This window comes from Helianthus annuus, chromosome 13 (genome assembly GCF_002127325.2).
Source record: "Helianthus annuus cultivar XRQ/B chromosome 13, HanXRQr2.0-SUNRISE, whole genome shotgun sequence".
Classification (NCBI taxonomy): Eukaryota; Viridiplantae; Streptophyta; class Magnoliopsida; order Asterales; family Asteraceae; genus Helianthus; species Helianthus annuus.
Window position 1 is genome coordinate 160994178 of NC_035445.2, and position 24825 is coordinate 161019002.

At 37.4% G+C, this 24825-nt stretch overlaps 2 protein-coding genes across 2 annotated transcripts; both read left to right on the forward strand.

Annotated features, from left to right (window-relative positions):
• The first annotated feature begins 7354 nt into the window (after positions 1–7354).
• On the forward strand, positions 7355–8927 carry LOC118485918 (folylpolyglutamate synthase-like). The gene is made up of 5 exons (XM_035982440.1): positions 7355–7364; positions 7479–7531; positions 7972–8026; positions 8346–8452; positions 8657–8927. The coding sequence occupies exons 1-5, from the start codon at positions 7355–7357 to the stop codon at positions 8675–8677; spliced, it is 246 nt and encodes an 81-aa protein (XP_035838333.1). The 3' UTR covers positions 8678–8927.
• Positions 8928–11407: 2480 nt separating this feature from the next.
• Positions 11408–11998, forward strand: LOC110902169. Its single transcript, XM_022148890.1, has one exon. It carries the CDS (start codon positions 11408–11410, stop codon positions 11996–11998), a length of 591 nt encoding a protein of 196 aa, XP_022004582.1.
• The last annotated feature ends 12827 nt before the right edge of the window (positions 11999–24825 follow it).

A 24825-nucleotide genomic window follows, 5' to 3' on the forward strand; every position in this document is an offset into this window, starting at 1 on the left:
AGACTTGATGCAGTTGTTTAAGAATGGAACCTTTATCATATGCCGGTTGGAGTATTGGAAGATCAGCGGAAGATCGGTCAATTGATCCTTTTGAGGAAATTGCACAACACTCAACACGGATACGCGTACCTTGAGGGGGAAATCTTATACAATGAGCATCAGGATACTACTTACCTGGATCATCGGTCAAGGGGGAATTTGTCTACACAGAGAAGATGAATACTTGGCTGAAGATCGATTGCAGTTGCATTTTCAGCATTCGACAGCAACGGACAAGGGGGAATTTGTTGATGCAGATTTTGTGTCCGATGCTTGTCGAATAGATTAGTTTTATTTTATGCTGAATTTGTAATAGTTAGTGAAACGGTCAAATGAACGTGTATAGACCCGCTCGTTTGAAGTGGTCAAACGAGAGGGTTGTTGGTTTGACTGTGTGTGTGTGTTGCTAGACAAAGTTGTTGTGTTGTTGTTGGTGTCGAAGGATAAGGCATCGAAGGATTATGAATATCCTTCGATGAGCTCGAAAGATACCCATCGAAGGATGGACCTCGAAGGATATCATTCGAGGAACTCGAAAGATATCCATCGAAGTGAAGATGGACCTCGAAGGATATGTGATCCTTCGAGGTATGTGTGTCTTTCGAAGACTGTCTGATCGAAGGATGATGTTTCGACCAGTCAGTCTGATCCTTCGACCTGCAGCCTGTGTTTGGGTATAAGTACCAACACTTTGTCATTTGCAACACAAGAGTGAGAGCACAAGTGTGTGCTAGAGAGAGAATGGAGGTCTGAGACCTCACCGGGAGAAATCACCACTTGGTTTCTCCCCGGATGTATACTTCTTTGGTATTAGTTCGGTTGTCATGTAACCGGGCCGACTTGTAATGTTTATTACCGGATTAATACAAAGTTTGTTTGTTTATCCTCTCTTATCTCTTCCGTCTTTGAACATGAACATGAAAATCACGGATTGGATCCCGAAACACGGTCCTACAATTGGTATCAGAGCCATGGTGCCCGATTTAGTAAAACTAACCGTTTACTAAGTCACATGTGCTCTAGATCTGTGATTTTTGTGGGTTTTTGTTCAAGATGTAAAAAGGTGAAAATGAGAAAAACCCAGATCTGGACCCGGATATCCAGATCTGTGCTAAACCGAGTGTTGGGTTTTATGTTTTTCTCTAAAATACTCAAGTTTTCTTCATCAAAACAACGTGTACAAGTGTTTTCGTCAGATCTGCAGATGAACAGTCCCTGTGTTCTTGATGTTCTTGAAGTTCGTGACAGATCTTCATATTTCGAAGGATACAAATTTTTGAAAGATATTTCGAAAGATGAAAAGGGTGCTCGAAAGATGAGTCTTTGGGTTGAAGGATCCAGATCTGGATCGAAAGATACCAATTGTTACGAAAGATCCAGCTGTTGGGTATCGAAAGATCAAGATATTTGTGGGAACCTTCAACAACTTCGAAAGATATATGTTTTCGAAACATAAGGATCGAAAGATATGTTCGAAAGATATGCCATATCCTTCGTTCTTGGCACGAATTTTCGAAGGATCATCTTTCGATTGATCATATCTTTCGATTGTGGGAAACAGTGTGGAGTCTTTCGATGGATCATCCTTCGGTTGTGGCACAATCATCCTTCGGTTGATTAGATCTTTCAAAGGTCTTGTAATATATCCTTTGATTTGGGAGTGCAGGATGATGCGGCATGATGAAAACAAGAAATGATGAAGACTTGATTGTTGAAAATGTGGGGTAGTCACGGTTACCGATGCAATGGCAAAAATGGTGACGCGACTATTATGGGCCAAAAACAACACGATATGTTCGCTTCCGCGCATCAGTATTTATGATTGTTACCGGTTATTCGGAAATGTTCGAAAGGATTTTGTTTATTGTCATATTCTCGCATTTGAAGACGAACGTATGAACCTGGAACGTCTATACAGGTCCTAACGAGTCCACAAAGTCTTTGGATCTTTGGGGGGATACTTGTCCGATCCTACGGGGTACCAGGGGACGCTCTTATTCAACTAGTTTATGCAAAGAAGAAAGTCATGTTCGTGAATTTTCGGAACCGAGAACATTCAATGAAGATTGATGACAGTTCCGCTCAGTGGAGGGAATTGGTGAACATTAGACGACAGTTTCTTTGAAGTGGAAAGAATCTGTTAAGGTTTAGAGATCTTACCAAAGAAATGGGGGGATAAAAATTTTCAAATGTTGAATTTCTTCGGTAAAATTCTAAACGCAATCACAGGTGGTAGAGTTTGTGATTTTCTGGTGTTACAAACGGCTCTGCGTGGAATGTTTTGCACAGACGCTTGAAGATCAAGACTTGATGCAGTTGTTTAAGAATGGAACCTTTATCATATGCCGGTTGGAGTATTGGAAGATCAGCGGAAGATCGGTCAATTGATCCTTTTGAGGAAATTGCACAACACTCAACACGGATACGCGTACCTTGAGGGGGAAATCTTATACAATGAGCATCAGGATACTACTTACCTGGATCATCGGTCAAGGGGGAATTTGTCTACACAGAGAAGATGAATACTTGGCTGAAGATCGATTGCAGTTGCATTTTCAGCATTCGACAGCAACGGACAAGGGGGAATTTGTTGATGCAGATTTTGTGTCCGATGCTTGTCGAATAGATTAGTTTTATTTTATGCTGAATTTGTAATAGTTAGTGAAACGGTCAAACGAACGTGTATAGACCCGCTCGTTTGAAGTGGTCAAACGAGAGGGTTGTTGGTTTGACTGTGTGTGTGTGTTGCTAGACAAAGTTGCTGTGTTGTTGTTGGTGTCGAAGGATAAGGCATCGAAGGATTATGAATATCCTTCGATGAGCTCGAAAGATACCCATCGAAGGATGGACCTCGAAGGATATCATTCGAGGAACTCGAAAGATATCCATCGAAGTGAAGATGGACCTCGAAGGATATGTGATCCTTCGAGGTATGTGTGTCTTTCGAAGACTGTCTGATCGAAGGATGATGTTTCGACCAGTCAGTCTGATCCTTCGACCTGCAGCCTGTGTTTGGGTATAAGTACCAACACTTTGTCATTTGCAACACAAGAGTGAGAGCACAAGTGTGTGCTAGAGAGAGAATGGAGGTCTGAGACCTCACCGGGAGAAATCACCACTTGGTTTCTCCCCGGATGTATACTTCTTTGGTATTAGTTCGGTTGTCATGTAACCGGGCCGACTTGTAATGTTTACTACCGGATTAATACAAAGTTTGTTTGTTTATCCTCTCTTATCTCTTCCGTCTTTGAACATGAACATGAAAATCACGGATTGGATCACTAACTATTACAAATTCAGCATAAAATAAAACTAATCTATTCGACAAGCATCGGACACAAAATCTGCATCAACAAAATCTGAATTCAATTCCGTATGTGTTATATCTGAACTTTGTCATTTATTGTCACACCCTGATTTCCCGGTGGGCCCGGAGTTAGGGTATATGCGTGACGATTGATATCAATAATCACAATGCACAGTGGAATATGGGATTTTAAATTACATATTACAAAAGTACAAACAGAAAAAAAAAGTACAAAAAATATTATATAGGATGTTCGTATCACTAATCAAAACAATGAACCAGTAGAATGAGCTTCGGTACCATCGGCTCATCTATGTTGACACATTATAAAGGAACTAGAAGGGTGCTCACGCGATGTGACGGGAAACACAAACACTGTCGGTTGGTTCGGTTATTATTCTCAATTGAAATCGAAGTCATCGATTAGTTTATTTTATTAACCAATTGGTTTTCACTTAATCAGTTCGGTAAGAACCCGAGTACACATTTGATATCGACGATTGAACTTGGCTCTAATACCAATTTAAGTCCCGATAGAATATCAAACGAACATAAAATTATGACTAACTCCCACAATATTATTAGACCAAGAAAACTATACAAAAACTTGATTACAAATCCCTACCCAATACACGGTATATATAGCTAACCTAACGCATTAGACTTAGCTAGGGTTGTTCACGTAATTATCCTTAAGACATCCAAACCTAACTCGTTTAGAATGCTAGATAATTATTTAATTAACTAACAAGGGCATCATAATTACAATTAATTATAAACCACATTTGATAATCTATATAGTAAACTGCCAAAATGGTCCTTGAGGTTTGGTCGCTTTTGCCACTTTAGTTCAAAACTCAAACTTTTTGAATTTGGATCCTTGTGATTTCAATTTTGTTGTCATTTTCATCCAAAATCAAAATCTAGTTAGATTTTTCAGTTAACATCCAGTTTTTTTGTCTTTTTCCTCCCTTTTAATGAAGGGCAAAATGGTCTTTTAACGTTTTATTATAATAAATTAAAAAATATGAACATTTTGCCCTTCATTAAAAGGGAGGAAAAAGACAAAAAAGCTGAATGTTAACTGAAAGAGTAAACTGCCATTTGGTCCCTGAGGTTTGGTCACTTGTGTTACTTTAATCCAAAACTCAAACCTTTGGTATCTGGGTCCCTATGGTTTCAGTTTTATTGCCATTTTGGTCCAAAAGTGAAATCAGATCATATTTGTCTTATAAAATCCTGTTATTTTGTCTTTTTCCTCAGAGACAAAATAGTCATTTTAATTTTTCTTAATTAAAATAATAAAATTAAATAATCCATTTATATATAGAACTCTATTATCATCTCATCTTCTTTAACAAGAACACCCAAAACCCTAACCATCTAAGCCCTCTAATTCCCCTCATCTCCCAAACCCGGCTAAATCTCCTCATCTTGAAAACTCCGGTCGCACTCAAAACCCTGATAACTCGTCAAACCCTTTGCAAAATAATGATACGCTAGAAATCGGATCCAATCAGCAACTGAAATCCAACAATCGAATGGTTCTTAACCTCAATCTGGAGGATTTCAACTTGAATTTGGGGGAAGATACCTCTACCCTGCACAAATCAACCATGAACTGGCCAGCTCCAACTTCGTTGTGGCCCTTGGGTCCTGGGTGAAACGTATGTCTGAAGGAAACCAGCAATCTCAGGGCTTGTATATGACGAAAGCAGGAAATGGAACTCCGCGATTAATTCATGGAGTGGATTCCCCTGTTCTACATTCTCAGATGCTAACCCAGGTAATATGTTGAATCCCAATTCTGAGTACCGTGATAACTCCTTGTTGTTGACTGTCCAACCCACGAGTAGTCTGAATCCTGTTGAAAATCTTAGTTCCAATTTAGATATTGAGATGGACATGAATAACCATGCTGATACTACAGTATCGGATGGGTTACAACCTACACCCCTATTACTGTGAACTCAGGGGAGTTTAATCCAGGTTAAGGGTTGGATCCTCGTAACCGCGTGAAAGATAACGAATTCAAAGCCTTTAATACCACAACAGCAAGCATGAATATATGAATTCCACACAACATGAATATATGAACTCATGGGAGTTTAATTCAAGTTTAGAGTCATGGCTAGAGAAAATTAGGGTAGAGAGAGAAAGCTTATAATGACCATTTTGCCTTTCATTAAACTAAGAAAAAAAGACAAAAAAAAAACCATGATTTTATACGAGAAATATGACATAATTTCACTTTTGGACCAAAATGGCAAAAAAACTGAAACCACAGGGGCCCAGATGCAAAATATGACAAAAAACCCAGATCCAAAGGTTTGAGTTTTGGACTAAAGTGGCAAAAGTAACCAAATCTCAGAGACCAAAATGACAGTTTAATCTAACTGGAAAATCTAACCAAATTTTGTTTTTGAATGAAAATGGCAACAAAATTGAAACCACGGGGACCCAAATTCAAAATGTTTGAGTTTTGGACTAAAATGGCAAAAATGACCAAATCTTAGAGACCATTTTATCTGTTTACTTTAATCTATAATTATTCACTCCTTAAAAGCCTCCTTGAGTCTTGCACATCATGTTGGTTTCATTCTTCAGAATTCCCTACAGTTGACAACTCCAAAAACGCCTCATCCAATACCCATATTGGTTTTATTTTTGAACAGCAAATTTGCCGGTCAAAAAAAAATACTCATATTGATCAACTGTCAAGATATCTATATGAGTAAGACTATATGTAGTGGGCTTGAAAGAAGGGGTCGAAAGGGGCTTTAACAAGAAAAAAATCTCTATATCTAATAAAAGAACAAGGTTCTGCCACTTGGCACCCCCACATTCAACCTATACACATGTCAAGCCCTCCTTCACTTTACTAACGTGTTCAACAAAGAAGGGGTCCACGTTTTCAAGTTTTGAGAACCCGGTTTTTGGTTTATCTTTTGAAGAAACCCTAAAAGTCAAACTGCTATGACATATCACGTGTTCACAGAGCTCTCTATCTCTCTTCCCTGCAGATCAAAGAAAACGTCAAAAACCCTACACACTCTCCCACCCTTCTTTCCCTTTCCTATCCTCTTCTTCTTCTCTGTATCATCTATTCTCCATCTTTTCTTTTCCATTTCGAGCTAGGGTTCAAAAAACCCAAAAACAACCCTTCTGTATCTCAGTTTCTCCCTGAAATACATACCCTATCTTTGCTTAAAACTGTAATTGTTAAAGTTTTTGTTTCAAAATTCAAATGGATTTTAAACACCCGCCTCTAAATTCCCCCTTCATTCAAATGCTAAAAACCCTAATCAGATTTCAATATACTGACAACGTTCTTTTTCTTTCATGGTTCTCTTTCTCGCTCTCTAATGGCTTCTGGTTGTCAGTGTTGTTGGTGTCTTGGGTTAGCGAATCGCAAAGTTGGCTAGGGTTCAGGCCGAATTCCGCTCACGCAGGTAAGTCCGGTGCCAAAGTTTTCATGTTTGGATGCATCAGTTTCGTTTTTATCAGTGGTACGTATTCATCACCTGTTTGAGATTATTCAAGGTTTTTGTTCAGTAATTTTGTCTAATTTGTCGATTTGGGGGAAAAGTTTGATTCAATTTGTTTCAGTGACATTGTTGACCAATTAAAGTAATGGGGTTGTTTCTTTATCCTCAAAAAGTTTGAGATTATTCAAGGTTTTTGTTCAGTAATTTTGTCTAATTCAATTTGTTTCTTTATCCCCAAAAAGTAATGGGGTTGTTTCTCTATCCTCAAAAAGTTTGTTAATTGGGTCAAAATTGATGGTTTGGGTGTGGGTTTGACTTTTTGGGAGTCAAACATCATGGGTGTGTTTGAAAGGTTGAATCTTGGAGTTTTTTTCCCAAATTGTTGACCAATTAAAATATGGATTTTTTTTATTTAGTAGGTATGGAGTTTGGTTTTTCATGTGGAACTTGATAAAGGTCCACTGGACCAATTCACACATGAGATAGAGCCATGTAATTGATTTTGAGTTCAGATTTGGGTATGGAATTGAGTAATTGATTAAATGATTTTGAGTTCAGATTTAGATTGTTTTTACTGCTATTTTTCTTAAATTATTAATATTTATGGATGTTTTAGGGGAATCTGCCTGTTCATAACAGCATAGATGAACTAGCAGCTGCAGCATTATGTTATGATTATGACGAGGGCCCTAAACTGGTAATCTTTCTTTAATCGCTTACTGTTATTTGCTCTTTCTAACTAAAGGATTTTGGGCCAAATGTGTTAAGTAAAAGAAAAGTTGTAAAGGAAACGGGTGTATAGTCTCCTAAGGTGTATAAGTGCATTATTTCATTAGTAAAGTAAAATAAAAAATATAATCTGTTGTTTGCACTGTGTAAAGTAAAAAAAATATATGTAATTTGTAAAGGAAACGGGTCTATAGTTGCCTAAGGTGTATTATTACATTATTAAAGAATTAGATTGTTATATTACGTAATTTAAATTTTGTAAACACATTTAGTACATATTTATAATTTATATATGATTTCTTTTCTTTCTTTTTCTATAATTTATGTTTTTGTTTTGAGATTTTTTGTGGTTATTATTGACTGTTGTAAAAAAAAGTTTTATTTATGTATTTCTTAGTTGATTTGCAGAAAGCTAAGGAGAAGGTGCAAACGAAATGCTTTACTTTTCCTTATCCCGGAAGAGGTGAAGTTTCTTCACTAACATTCGTACCTTTTACATTATTGGGTTACTACAGTTTGACTCTAGATCTTGAAAGTCAGGGCGAGAGGCCAGGCTTCACGTATGCGAGGCGTTATTCTATACACCAAATTTTAGCTATTGTGGCCTTCATATTTAGTGTATGACATCTGATGAATTTCTTTATGTAGGTTTCCCCCTGTGATTTTCTACACACCCAATTAACATCTACTGTAGTTGAAGTCTTGAATTCGTGATTTTCACATTTTAATTTGAAGTAAATGAACTGAGATTAACTTGTGGATTGGTATCGTTTTGAATTCAGCTTATGATGAAGCCATGGATGCTTTGTCTTCTACCATCACCAAAAAGAGTCGTTCTCGTAAACCAGTCTCTGACCATAGATTTGAGCGGGTGTTTGACTATGTTAAGGTGACTGTTAACTATTTTTCTTTCATATTGCAGTTTATATTTATAAAAAAGATAGCTAAAGTTTGAATTTTAATATCAGATATGGTAATATTTCAAACTGAAATATGAACTTGTAGAATTAGTTTAATTCAATTTTGCTCCTCATATGATGGAATTGGATGATTGTTAAGAAGCCTTTGATAATGTATGGTTCCATTTATTTAGATTTTGGATTTGGAGAAGTAGATTTCGCAGATGAAGATCATCCATGTTGCAGGCGCTCAAACGGAAAGGTAATGTGTTAATATATATGTATGTATTACATTATTTTCGTCTTACCCATTCTCCCTAAGGGCCCATCATATGATGTGTATGATTATAGGGCTGAACAAAGTCATATTTGAGATTTCTATATAGTGTTTAATTTATGCATACAAGTTGCTCCAGACCTTTTAAATTTACATTATTCAAAGGAAGATTGTATGTATTACAATGACTCTATAGATCCATGTTTTATTGGGAATAAATAGTTATACATTTTAGTTATACATTAAAGGTTCCCTTTGCTTCTACCCGCCATGAGGTTCTCGGGTCGACCACCCGAAAGTGATGGCTGTAGCCAGAAATTCTAGATGGCTTAGAGAAACATTAAATGTTGTTTGTCGGAAGACACCTTGATCCTTGATAAAAGTAAAATATATATATATATATATATATATATATATATATATATAATGTTTTATACTTCTATGCATTTTAACTGTAATTTTCACTTTGTCGATAAGTAATTTATGTAATATGTCACTTTATTTGTATTTATATTATTTATACATTTTGTGATAATGTAGATTAAATTTTCCGACCCGCGAAGTTCGCGGGTGATAACCTAGTGTTGCTATATAGCGCCATGTAGCGTACTTTTATTTTCATCCTTCACAAGATTGGACTATATTATTACTGAATTGATATTATTTAAATAACCCATTACAATATATAGAAAATGGAAGCATTCACATCCAGCTCCTTAAAATATATATACATCCCTCTAAAAACAACTCTTATATCAAAATATTTTCACTAAAAACAAATACTTTTTCTCTCTCCTTTTTAATTAAATAATATTTTATACTTTTATTATTACATTTTTCTCTCTCATTCACTCACAACCACTTTCAATATATATTAAAAAATTATAGTGGGTGAATAGTGTCCCGCCAAATATACAGATGAACAGTAACATTTTCTCTCTCCTCCACTCACAACCACTTTTTATACTCTTTATATTTTAAAAATCACACACACAGATTTTGATTCCCAGGAAGTGAATGCTCTAAGACTAGTGGGTATGGAGAGGCTCATTCTTATGAGGATGGGCAGCCACGTAGGCGTCACATTATCATCTCATGAAGGATGGGCCTCCATGCTTTTTGAGGGGGTGGAGGATGGGGCTACCCCACCTAATTTTTTATAATTTTTTAAGTTTTTTTTTTTGTTAACTTAATAAAAAACTTTATAAAAATTAAACAATACAACATAAATAAATTCATTTTATAACATAAAAAAAATTACATTTCCTAAAAATAAACGAAAAAAATACGATACGATTAAAAAACTAAACAACCTACGACGTCCATTTTTTCTTCACCTCTTCTTTCATCCTCCGATAAACTTCGCGTTCATCCTCCGGAACCGAGTAGAGATCCAACCTCATAATCCTAATATACAAAGGATCCATAGTCGGAGTGTAAGCGGGACTCGAAAAAAGGTTAGGTTGGTTCGGGTTTAGATTGTTCGGGTTGGGATTGTTCGGGTTGGGGTTGTTTGGGTTGAATGGATTCATGATTGTATAAAAAAAGGGAGTGTTTTTTTATAAAAATGGATGAGAAAGAGAGAAGAATGGGAGAAGTATTGATGAAATGGTATAAGTAGCTTTGCTATCTGTGGGATTTACTGGGTAAGGTTGTTGTTGTTGTTGTATAGCCGTTGGTAATGGCTAACTTTTTGAAAATGAGGCTCGTGAAGAACGTCGGGTGGCAGCCGGAAAGGACGGGACGGGGCTAGGGGCGGTGTGGGGGACCGGCGCCGGGCCTCGCCGGGCCTAAGCCGGCCCCCATACCGCTTGGTCTAATAACACAAACCCTAGACATGGCGGCGTGTAGCCACCGTCGCCGCCATGTCCCACCTTTGTTTTTCTATTTTGTTTTCTAGTTTGTCATTGAATAAAGCTTCTTTATCAGTTGAAGACTCAAGCCATTTATTCGTTTCGCCAACCACTCGAAAAACCCAGTTGAAGACTCAAGCCATTTATTTGTTTCGCCAACCACACGTAAACCCAGCATACCGTGCAAGAAAAGAACAAATTCCTTTTTGTTTGAAGTTACTGCCATAATTATTCATTAAACAAGCATGTGGAAGCCGAGGAATTACCTAGGGAAGGGGTGTCCTGTTCGGTGGGGCATGCGCCTGGTATTTCCTTTGGTGGACCACCCTTACAAAATAATCTCTTTTATTTTTCTGGTAGTATCTCTCGTGGGCCTAAGAGGAGTAGTTCGGGGCCCAAGCTCAGGAGAACCCAAGTCCAGAAGAGTGTTAGTCCTCCATTGGACAACAGGCCTAAAAAAGACCCAGATCGCTTGTAGAAGATCCAGAACCGGGTTTTGGTTTTGTTGGTTTCACTAATAGGGTTGCTTCGGAGAGTAAAGACACTTCGGGGTCAAGTGGCGGTGTTCAGGGGGATTTTGACCTCAATGTCAGGGCGTTCCCGGTGGGATCTTCGTCTGGTAGGGTGGAGGATTCTCTGTGCTCTAAGTCCTCTGGGGCAGAGCATGTTTCTTCGGATCCGGCAAAGGGGAAGGAGCACGAGGCGGAGGTTCAAAGCACCATTTCTATTGGGGCTAAACTTGGTATTGATCTTCGTAATCACTCGGATGTAATCAAGAACTCGATGCTTAACTCAGGTATTAATGTGGTCCGTCAATGAATTTTCTTTCTGTGAATATTAGAGGGTTAGGGGGTAGCTGTAAACCTGGTTGGATTAAGGATCTCAGACGTGCTTACGGTATCAACTTTGTGGCTATTCAAGAATCGAAGCAGAGTATGGTTTCTGTCTCAGAGTTAAAAAAGTTTTGGGGTTCTGGTTCTTTCGGTATGGAAGTGGTTGATTCGGTTGGTCTCTCGGGGGGTCTTATTTGCTTGTGGGACGATCAGTTGTTTAAGGTCAGAAGTTCGGCCAAGAACAGAAACTTCATCCACATCAAAGGTGAGTTGGTGGGTAGCGGAGTTATCCTGAACTTTTTGAATGTGTACGCTCCTCAAGGTGTCTCGGCTAAGGGTGACTTATGGAATTTATTGGCTGATATCATCAATTGTAACAGCGGTCAGTGGGTCCTCGGGGGTGATTTCAATGCGGTTCGCTTCAGGGAAGAGAGGAGGAACTGCTCATTTAAGCCAACCTGTGCCAGTAGCTTCAATTCTTTTATTTTCAACGTCGGGCTTCGGGAATATCATTTGAGAGGTAGAGCCTTTACCTGGCAATCTGATAATGGGAAAAAAAACTTAGTAAATTAGACAAGTTTCTTGTCAACTCGGATTTTTTTGATTCTTGGCCGGAGGCTCGGTGTCAGGTGTTGCCTCACTCGTGGTCTGACCACTGTCAAATCATCCTTATTACGAAATCTGTGAATTTTGGGGCCCGGCCATTTCGTTTGTTCAACTTGTGAACGAATAACTTGAAAGGGTTAAGAGTAGATTTGGTTTGGTTTGGTTTGAATGAGAAAGGTTTCGGGGACGAAACCTCATTTAAGGAGGGTGGACTTGTAACGCCCCAAAACTCGAGTCTAAATATTTTATTTTGACATTTTATTAGGTTGGCATGAGTAAGTAGGATTTATTGTTCAAGTGGGTTATTTCACTAACAACCAAGTTATCTAACTTGGTTTGATAGTGTTGGCTATAGATTGAGAGTGGAAAAACAATGGGGCCAACTATGTTTAATTTACAATCATAAGGGACTAATGTGGGTTAAAAGGGAAGTTGGGATATTATAAGAAAATATCAACACCCACAAACACACATTCGTGTGTGTTCTACGTCGATCAGAAGCTCCCAAAGGAGCCAAACCCTAGCTCAAGCTTATTTGCTCAAATTGAAAGGGGAATTCAACCCAAATCTAATGCATGTACCCGAATTCTTAGTCATCTAGCCCTAAAGATCACTTGGTAAGTTGTAATTTTTGATTTGGTGATTTTGATATGAAGTGGGTTTTGATCAACCCGCGAATTCGTATGAAATTGAGCATGAGAATGTATTAATATCATGATATAAAGCATAGATTACACGTGGTTTAGGTTAATTATATAATTAGAGATGAAAACCCACTTGTGGTAGTGAAGATGATGTTATGGATAATCATGTATGCTTAATCGTTGTGTAAAGTTTATGTATGATATTGTATGTAATGAGTAATTGTTAGTTAATTTGGGTATATTATGAGAATTATATGATTCAAGTGAAATTTGATGATGTTGATATGAACTAGTAAGAATATGCAGTGAATGCTTGTACATAATGTTTTGTTAGTAGTAAACCCGCCAAGTGTTCGATGAAATGCCTAAGAGAGCAAAATTGTGAAATTATATGAAAGTTGTGGGTAAGTATGTATAGAAGGTGCTTAAGGTGGAGTCCATATGAGAATTCGGATTTGAATGTATGGTTTGGTAAAATTATGCATTAAGAACTTGTACCTTATGCTTCAATGGTGTGATGCTCGCCATGTAATTGATGCGCTTGATTTATGGTGATTAAGAGTGAATGTGTACGAATGTGAATGAATAGTTTATTGATAAGTGATAATGTTGGAGTTATGTCGTGTACGTATGTAAGATGATAATTTTGATTAAGTGAATGTTGAACAAAGCGGTTGTCGAATGTAGAGTTATGAAAACATAAGTATGTGTATATTGTGTATGTGACTAGGTGATCATGTAGTTGTATGTGTTATACAACATTATGTATGAAATTAATATGATGTCATTAATATGGTCTATTATATCAACATAAATGCGTGTTCGAAATTGGAAGTTATATGCTAGAAGGTTGACTTTCTGAAAGTCAACAAAGAATCCATAGCATGGTTAGGCATTTTGACACAAATATAAGAATCGAGAGATCATGGAATATGTGTTAGATCAATTATGTGTTATGTGTGATAACGAATTTAGATTTCAAGGATATTGAGACTATGTGGTTGACCAATCATGTCGTATGCGTGTTAGTGAAAGTCAATGTAGATAAGAGTTGGAAAATGTGTGTTAATATGAATGAGCATGAATACTAACATTATTATGGCATGACGGCATGAAAGAATAGGAACCACACTAGCATGGACCAAGCATGGAAGGCTAACGGGTCAAGATGAGGCAAGCAAGCGGGTATGAACACGGATGCACAAGGTAAGTGATTTCCGTAATCACTTCTTAGTTTGTTTAAGTAATATAATGTTTTAATTAATTAAACATGATGTTGAGATCAAATATGTGATGAAGTCCTTCGTCGTAAATGATGGGAATAAAGTTGACCAAAACGCCCTTGATGGGTATATTGGGCAAACGATCTTAAAAGTAGTTTAGAAACAAGCTAATCGATTGGTGTAATGTTTTGGTCAAGTATGAAAGTGAGGAGTATAGGGTTTGTATGTCGTAGACCTTTTTATACACGAATACCCATAACGTGTAACACCCCAAAGATAAAAGAATATGTAGTAATATGGTACCTAAATGGGGGATCCTAAAGAATATGTAGTAATATGGTACCTAAATGTGGGATCCTAAAGAAATGTAGTAATATGGTACCTAAATGTGGGATCCTAAAGAATATGTAGTATTATGGTACCTAAATGTGGGATCCTAAAGAATATGTAGTAATATGGTACCTGAATGTGGGATCCTAAAGAATATGTAGTAATATGGTACCTAAATGTGGGATCCTAAAGAATATGTAGTAATATGGTACCTAAATGTGGGATCCTAAAGAATATGTAGTAATATGGTACCTAAATGTGGGATCCTAAAGAATATGTAGTAATATGGTACCTAAATGTGGGATCCTAAAGAATATGTAGTAATATGGTACCTAAATGTGGGATCCTAAATAATATGTAGTAATATGGTACCTAAATGTGGGATTCTAAGTTAAGAATTTCCTTAATCCGGAGGTAGGATTTTAAGTTAATATGATAGAATGTGAATTTACAAGCATGTAGGAAGAAACGAGAGGTTAAACGGATAAACGGTTCAAAAGTTATGCGCGTTTTAGCGCGTACGAACGACAAAACAACATCAGTTTTGCCACACGCCTTATTTAGCTGTTTACGGGTGTTTCTGGCTACGGGTAAAGGCAAGGCCCGTCGCCGACGCCTCTAGGGCCGTCGCCGACGGCCTCCCCAAGTCTCAAAAGCTGAAATCTTGTTATTTAAGTTGATTTATGTATCGTAGGCTTCGGTTTGTTACCCGTGGACTATGGCGGGTTTTCTAAACATGATTTGATCGATCCTTAGATGTTTATGGGCTATAAATCAAAGTCTAAGTCCCATGTAAATATTGTATGATTATGTAAAGATGTAGGAAAGGTATGTACGTATGTAGTTGTGTATGTATGTATGTGTAAAGACATATATGAGGGTATGCACGTAAGTAAAGTTGTAGGAAAGGCATATGTGTATGTAGATGTGTATGTATGTTTGTATGTAAGTACGTATGCATGCATGAATTGATATGTTCGAATTTTAACGTTACTAATTATGCGTTTGAGGTCGGTATGTAATGCAGGAATGAGTACATCGGATTCTTATGAAATTTAAGCCGAACCCGGAATAAGAGAATGAGAAGGGTTATTCGAATGGATCAAGTTGCATTATTGAACGTTATTCAATCTTTAATTATTTAAGATTAATGTTACATGATGTTGTCATCGACTAATGGCTAAGTTGTATGTGATGCCCACAGGTACTATACGGACTTCTTCTGCTGCTAAGGAAGTGAGGCGGACGTAGATCGAGTCGAGAGCAAGGATTGTACGGATAGATCGGTCACATAGTTGAAGTATATAATGTCTAGAAATCTAAATTTTAGTATGAATGTTGTGAATTCTTTTATAGAACGTTTAACATTTTTGGAATTTGGAACCTTCGTGAAAGTAATGTCGTTAATAAGGAAAGAAATTTTAAAGCTCTTTTTCCGCTGCGTCATATTTAAGGTTAAACGTGTTAGGGTGTAACAGGCTGTGGTTCGTCCATCATCGCTTTAATTCCGAAAAGACGTGATCCTATGGGCCTTAATGATTATAGGCCCATTAGCTTGGTGGGCGTCATTAATAAAGTGGTTTCTAAAGTCCTCGCTAATCGGCTTAAGAGGGTGCTCGAATCCGTTATTTCTGATTCCCAGTCGGCCTTCTTAAGTGGTAGATTGATTCTTGATGGCCCCTTGGTTATTAACGAGGTTTGCTCCTGGCTCAAAAAATGTAAGAAGAAGGCGCTTTTGCTAAAGATCGACTTTGAGAAGGCTTATGATAATATAAATTGGAAGTTCGTTGTGGATGTTCTTAGCCAGATGGGTTTTGGGAATAAATGGTGTTCTTGGATCTGGGGGGTTCTTTCTTCGGCTCGTGTGTCGGTCCTGGTGAATGGCTCCCCTACATTCGAATTCAATTGCGAAAAAGGGATAAGACAAGGGGATCCGATTTCCCCTTTCTTATTTGTTGCTGTCATGGAAGCTCTCTCTTGCTTAGTCGCCAAAGCTAGTGAGGTTGGAGTCTTTTCGGGTATTCAGCTTCCTAATGACGGGCCTAAACTTTCTCATCTTTTCTTTGCTGATGACGCCTTATTCGTTGGGGATTGGGAGGCAGGTAATGCCTTAAATATTGTCAGAATTTTAAGATGCTTCTATGCTTGTTCGGGTCTAAAGATTAATTTTGGCAAGTCTAATCTATTCGGTATTGGTGTCGCCAATGAGGAAGTTTTGGAGATGGCTGATCTGGTTGGTTGTGCTCCCGATTCTCTCCCTTTCAAATATCTCGGGCTTAAAGTTGGAGCGAACATGAACAGGGTTAATAATTGGAGACCGGGTTATGACTTGTTCGAGTCTAGATTTGCGCTCTGGAAGTCTTCGATTCTTTCTTTTGGGGGCAAAGTGACCCTTATTCGTTCGATGCTCGAGAGTTTGCCTTCGTACTTTTTCTCTTTATTCGTTGCTCCGGTGAAAGTAATTAAAGATTTGGAAAGTATTGTGAAGAAATTCCTATGGGGAGGCACTTCTGAGGTTAGGAAGACCCACTGGGTGGCTTGGGAAAGAGTATCGATTCCTAAGAAATAAGGGGGGCTGGGCCTTAGTAAATTGAAAAACCCTAATCTCTCGTTACTTTGTAAATGGGGTTGGAGGTACAAACGGGAGAAAGACAACATGTGGGTCAAAGTGGTGGATGCCATCCATCTCGGGGGTTCGGGTTGGTCGTTTCTTCCGGTTATGAGGTCTATTCGTGGCGTTTGGCAAAACATTGTCTCGGTAATTAATAAACCGTTCCAAGGTAAACCTCCTCTTCGTAACTTCTTTCGGGGGTTGGTTGGTAGAGGTGATCAAATTCTCTTTTGGCCCGATCCTTTGCTAGATAACGTTCCGCTGAAGTGTCTATACCCGAACCTATTTGCTTTGGAGATGGTTAAAACGTGCTCTGTTCAGGATCGTTTGAATGGGGAATGGTTGTGGAGGCATGATCCGGACTTAGAGGAGGATGTGGCGGAGCTTGATTCTCTTGTCGCGGCGTTGCTCTTGGTTTCTTTGTCTGACAGAAAGGACGAGTGGAGATGGTTGGCTGATAATTCTGGAGCTTTTTCGGTAAAGACGGTTAGGAAAGTGCTGAAGGACTTCTCGGATATAAGTGTTGATTTTGTGTTGGATTGGTGTGGTTGGGTTCCTAGCAAGTGCAATATCCTTGTTTGGTGAGCGGAAATGAATAGGATTCCCATTGCGGATGCTTTGCTTAGAAGGGGTATTATGATTGGTGAAGGGTTATGTCCATTTTGCAAATCGGTTCCCGAATCGGTGGATCATATTTTTACTCTGTGCTTCTTCGCGGTGGTTTTATGGCAGAAAATTAGTCGGTGGTGTCGCATTCCCCCTATTTTCGTGTTCTCGTTTAAAGACCTCCTCGAAATTCACAAAGGTGGCCATATCAGTGTTAAGGAGCGGGCCGTGATTCAAGGCATTATCTATATTTCATGCTGGTGTATTTGGTCAACTCGCAACAAAGTCATATTTTCTAATTTGGATCTCAAGGTCGACAACGTCTTTAGTGACGTTAAATCTCTTGGGTTTCTCTCGTTTAAACATAGATGTAGACGTAGCGCTTTTTCTTGGTTGGATTGGTGTAAATTTGTAAATATGTAAGGTATGTCTATTTGTTCTGTCCCGGCTCGGTTTTCGGGCTTGGGGTTGTGTTTTAATGAAGCTTTCCTTTCAAAAAAAAAAAAAACAAACCGTGGTTATTGTGCTTTGAAGCATGTTTGTTCCTTGCCAATTGCGTTGAACGAGACCAAAAAGGGACAATGATTGTCTTTGTAGCTTTTAGTGTATTGGGTGTTAGAGCATTCGCATTCTATCCATCAAAATATGTGAGGGGGGTTTTTATATTATAAAGGGTATAAAAAGTGGTTGTGAGTGGAGGAGAGAGAAAATGTTACTGTTCATCTGTATATTTTAGGGGACACTGTTCACCCACTATAATTTTTTTAATATATATTGAAAGTGGTTGTGAGTGAAGGAGAGAGAAAAATGTAATGATAATATTATTTAATTGAAAATGAGAGAGAAAAAGTATTTGTTTTTAGTGAAAATATATTGATATAGGAGTTGTTTTTCAGTGGAATGTATGTATAATTTGATGGATTGGATGTGAATGCTCTTATAGCCGTCATATATGGTGAACGACACATACCACATGAAATTGATTGTATTTGTGATAGTTTGACCCATAGTACTCCTCAAGTCGCTCAATGCCACCACACGGCCCATCATACTCCTCAAGTGGCGCATGTAACACCTGTGTCACTTCAACCATCAAACAAATACCAAATCAATGAAATATTGTATTTCATACTTGGGATTTGTAAAAATATGTGCATCGTTTGCACATATCAATTCTTGTCTGATTTCAAGCTCTAAATCGCTTTCTAGAAGGTTATACGCGCCCTAATGCGTAAATATAACCAGTTTAACGCAACAAACACTCCGGAATAGTGAAATAGGCTTAACATACCTTAAATAACCTCCACATAACTTAGAAATAAGTTTTGGATGTTTTGGTGTGTTGAAATCAAGTTTGTTCGATCGCAGGGACTAATTGTGTCAAACTGTGAAACTATACCGATTCGTATAGTAACGAACATTCCGGAACTTGATCATAAGTTAAATATGCCCTAAATATCCTTTACATAGCTTAGAAATAGGCTTTGAGGTGTTTGGTGCGCAAAAATAAACTTTTGGTCATTTAGGGACTAAAAGCGTCAAAAAGTGCATAAGTTAGCATTTTCGCGCATATCTTACTTTCTGAATATATCCGGTCATCCAAAAATTTATGTAAGCATTAAAATATTTTATTTTAGTGTTTGGCATAAGAAAATTCCATTTGTCGCTTGATTTGGATCGTTTTTGCGTTCGTTACGACTTCCGTCGTAATTAACCGAACAACGCAACCGTACGACCAAACGAACCGACATCCGACATATTTTTGAACATGTTTTGAGTTCCCTATACTTTAACTTCATTTTAGATCCTTGAAATGAGGTTAACGGGGCTTAAACGTGTCAAAAATGAGCCGAAACGCATGTTTCTCAAGTTCAGGGACCAAAATTGACATTCTGCCATAGTTATCTTAGGAAGGGACCAAAATGAAAAATCTAAATTCCAGCTTTTTCCAGCTGTTCCCCTCATTTGCACATGGTTTTAATGAAACTATGGGCTCCCATGGTTTCACAAAACCATGGGCACATGTGTACGGATGAGATCGAAGCTCGTTTTACGATGAACGATCCTAACGGTTGTAGATTTCCTATAAATACCCACCATGTTTTCATTCATTCCTCACATTTGAATCTGATTCAAGCTCTCTAAGTGGAAGTATATGCTTCCTACCTGAGAGAGAATCGGGTTCAAATCTTGCGGGGACCTTCTGTAAGTATTCTTTCGCGTTTTTCATTCGTTTTTATTGTTAAAGACAAACTGCGTTTGACTTTCTGCATTGACCAGTTTATGGTCAATGCGAAGTTCGTTTGAACTTCATAACGTGAGCGTAATCACGATGGTTATAGTCCCTAGTGACTATACGTACTGATTACCACGTTATGTAGGCTCAGTGACGAGTCGTAGTTTCGGCCAAAATGCGTTTTCTCGCGTATTTTGTAACCAGACTACTCTAGGGTATTAAAACCGTATGTTTTAATACCAAACCTGTTTTCTAACTTAACTAAACATGTTATAGCATGTTTAGCTCGTCACTTTTTAGATTAGTGCTTATGTAGGGTCGTAAGGTAAGCGATCTAAACAATCGCTTATACTTTCGAACCCGACCCGTTTGGTCGATTATTAGGATCCGACCAAACATGTTTAGTGACCATAGTTGTATAGGGAATAACCTTCCGAGGTTATACCTTATGGTCACTTCGTTTAAGTAGTTGTATGATAAGTAGTTTATATGCCTTAGGTAAATTACCAAAATGCCCTTTTCATACATAATTGGTAATTAAGCATATGTAACCTAAATTTTTGTCACATAACTGATTATGTAACATATTTAAACATGTTTTGGCATATAATACTTGTCATAGGGCTAGTTAGGCGTCTCGAACGCGTTTTACGCAAACGACGCGTTAAAGTAGCGCAAGCTACCTAAACGGGTCGTGATGGGTCGTAAGCACTTAGGATAGGTTTCATTTTAGTATGTAGGCCTTGTTAAACGATATCATATGAGTTCCCACACTCATTTGGTTTACGAGACCTCATACTATCCGATCTCCCGATTTAGGTCTGGTTTATTTATGTAGTTATCAATATTAGGTGCCGTTTGATTTCGTGCTCCTCTAGCCTTGCTTGGTAGTTGTTCAAGACTCCTAGGCACTCTCAAGTGAGTACATAGTTCCCCTCTTTTACTGTTTTCAACTGTTTCGGGGTGAAGCATGTGTACCTATCTGTTATTTTCATGATTTCAAAGTATAATTGATTATACCTGTTAGTACTTATCTTTTGACAAACTAAATGACTGTCTATGGTTTAAACACTGATTTTTCAAAGATTATGAAATTAATTGTTGGAATAGTACTTATTTTTGTTCACCAGACCGGTTGGTAGTATGATATAGCGCTATAGGATTTGACACCCCATTCCTGTTGTCATGGAATGTCTGAAACCAATTTGTTTCTCCATCCAAATAGGGATTGCCTTCGTGGTATTCCTATAGTCTCAAAGGTATAGTTTGATGCACTAGGTCTGATTGAATCCATAAATCACACTTTTACTGTATATTTTGATATACTCCCAAAAGTATAGTTTGATATACTCTCATGTGTGGTATTGTACAAAACCAACATATATTTTTGTTAATAACCAAAACATAGTTTAATATGTTATTTATACAACCCAAAGCATATTTTTGATATGTTCTTTATACAATCCAAAACATAGTTTAATATGTTATTTATACAACCCAAAGCATATTTTGATATGTTGTTCTCATAATTCAAAGCATAGTTTTAATATGTTATTTTCAAACCAAAACATAGTTTAATATGTTATTTATAAATCCAAAGTATACTTTTGATATACTACTGAAAACTTATTTATTTTACCAACTAAAGTATGGTTAATATACTATTTACTTAATGGCTAGTTTTTGGTTAGTGTTTAGATAACGGGACGGGTGTAATGTGATGAAAACATGGTAGATACGCCGCTGGTACTTCTTATATATAAGTGTTTTCATCGCATCACATACCGTGGCGTTATTTAGTACACTTGGGTTAACGGTTTTTGAACTGAAATATATTCTAATATATTATTCATTCGACTTTCTTAAATCAAAGTATAATTTTTATATATACTATAAACCTTTTTATCAAAATATTGTCTTTCAAACAATATATTTTTATACAAACTTATTCTAAATACTTATTTAATTTCCTATGTATTATTATTTTATATCATCTGATTTCTTATAAATGATTTATAAAAGAAAACCCTTTTCAAGGATCATGACTACTTTTCTTAAAACCTTTTTCTTAAAACTAATAAGTCATGAATCCTAAATCAATAAAACCTATGTACTCGCCGGCATTTTTATGCTGACGTACCTATTTTTACACATGTTTCAGGTACTGCTCTGTGATGATTGATGATATATGCTACACATAGGATGGACTCGTGCCTTAGCGACTTTAAAACTTGAAAGATAATAGTTGTACTTATTTGATTGTATTAAACAATGAGTTCATTTGTTCAATAAAACAAAATTATTTATTCCATGGTTGTGAAACAATGATTCTGTTACAACACTCCCCGACGTTTCCGCCACGTTTTGTTGTTTTACGTGGTCGGGGTGTGACAGAAAAGTTGGTATCAGAGCCAATGGTTATAGGGAACTAGGTTATTAGTGATGCTTTGACCTAGACTATAACCTTCCTAGGATCCTAACACAAGTTATCTTGTGTTTAGTTTTAAAACAATACCGTCACTTATCCTTAGGTGACAACCACAATAAGAGCACAAATTTTGAATCCGCTTTGAAAACTAATCATCTGTTCTAGGATGATTGATTACTAGGTTTTGAACTCTTTGTTATAAGATTTTGAACCCTTCCAGTTTGACTCATGTTTGGCTTAGTGCCTTTTGAGTTTTCAAAATCTCGTCAAAGTTTGGGTCTAGATAATGTGAACACGTGCAAACTGGAAGAGTGGGTTCCTGTACCCTGGGTCTTCTGTCTAAGGCTAGAGTGTTCGTACAAATCCGCAGTATCGGACCAGTCACTCTTACCTGGGAACTCTTGGGGTGAGTGTCCACTTATAGGCGAGCATGTCTTCGCGATACATTATATTGACCCATTTGCTTTGATTAGTCGCCGTCTCATTTGTTTGCCTTAGGTAACAAACAAATGATCGCAATTTTATGCATTGTTATTCTGTTTTCATTTCCCTTGTTTCCTCCCATGTCTCCCATTTTCTTCATGGTGCCTCTTCATCGCAACAATGTCCGAATTAAGTGCTGCAATTGTCCATCAATTTGGCATTATACTACCAGAAGGCCGTTGATTTAGCTATCACCATGACTCGTCTCAGGGATGAAGCCATACAAGGGATCCGCTCCTTAGAGAAATCAATGCCACCGTTATCATCAGAATCAAATACCTTGTTTCAAATGTACCCACGGTGGACGATGGGGATATTTGGTTAACATGTGCCGCCTTGCAATCCAAAGCAAAGCTGTTACAAATCCTGCTGCTACTCAACCTTCAAACTCTGCTTCATATGTCGCCTGACATATCTAGCGCCTCAACCTCATGAACTTTCTACCTTTTGTATCGACTTAAGCACGCCGAGTGCAAGGTGTCGAAACACCTCTCGTTACACAAATTCCGAAATCCATATAGGATCTTTTTATCTTCACAATTAGATCTTTATGGATGATTATCGCTCAAATCGGATCCCTTAATTGAATTATTCGTATGCCTTAATACGTATATTACGATTCAATAAGGATAAATCCGAATTCATATTAAAGGTCTTTCTATCTCCATAGTTAGATTCTTATGTTTAAAGTGCCAAATGAAATCCACGAATTGGATTCCTGGTGTGCTTTAAATATCCGTGTCCAAAGATAACAAATTAATAATCAAGCTAATCAATTATGTGATTATGTGCTTATGTGTTCCCTTTTATGCTTTTGTGTGATCCAAATTTTTGTTATTCAAATCCTCATAGAATCTTCCATATCTCATATGAGGGATTCATAGTAGGATATCTAAAGGTACTATCTTAAATCCTTAATGGACTTCTACGCTGTAGTTAAAGAGAGATTTGAGATTCCGTAAGTAACTCAGTGCTCCATACGTGAAAATTTCCCCTCATCCGGCTCAAGTAGGTACACTAAATAAAGAAAGGTCGAGAAAACTCCCAAACAACAAAAGGATCTACTCCTTACTCAAGTTCCTAGTAAAGATAAACATTCATTCCGTCTTTTTTCTTAACAATATTCAATTTCAATTTCAATGACGAAGTGTAAAATTCTTGAGTAGTCTACTTCCCTTCTAATGATGAAGACTTCCCTTGGGTTTTAAAGTACTATTCAAATATTGGACCCCTTGAATGGTCTAGTTAAACAGATTGATTTGAAAATCTAGTTAGGAATATCATGTGATGATTGAAAAGATCCCTTTAAGTGGTCTATTTAAGGAGATCGTACGACGGTCTAGTTAAGAAGATCATGTGTTGATCTAGTTAAAAAGATCGTTCGTTGATCTAGTTAAGAAGATCCTTTGGTGGTCTAGTCAAGTCGGTTCCTGTTTATTCAATTGATTTTTCCTATACACATTATGAAACGAATTGTGCGGACTGTGCAAGGAATTACGTAATTATGGAGGCCTACATAATTATGGAATTTAGTGCACAAAAACCACAGGAAGTTTTGTCATGTGTTAAAACCTATAGTAACAAGAATAATGATACGGGAGAAGTCTCGGACTTTGACCGATGTCATTTATTTTACACTCCCCAATTCTGATTTCAAGCACACACAAGTTTCGTATGATAATTCTTCATAAGAAACGTTCTCCTGTCCATAGTTTGAAACTCCATGTTTTGTTACTACAAGGACATCACTTTGAGGGTTGACAATTTCGCTAAGAATCCTAACATGACCCGGAGTTTTACTTAAGGGTTCAATGGATATATTTTAAAGCGAAACTGTCACAGCTGTCTTCACAAGTTTCCTCTAAAAATTAAATTTCGGGACGAAATTTCCTAAAGTAGGGGAGACTGTGACACCTGTGTCACTTCAACCATCAAACAAATACCAAATCAATGAAATATTGTATTTCATACTTGGGATTTGTAAAAATATGTGCATCGTTTGCACATATCAATTCTTGTCTGATTTCAAGCTCTAAATCGCTTTCTAGAAGGTTATACGCGCCCTAATGCGTAAATATAACCAGTTTAACGCAACAAACACTCCGGAATAGTGAAATAGGCTTAACATACCTTAAATAACCTCCACATAACTTAGAAATAAGTTTTGGATGGTTTGGTGTGTTGAAATCAAGTTTGTTCGATCGCAGGGACTAATTGTATCAAACTGCGAAAC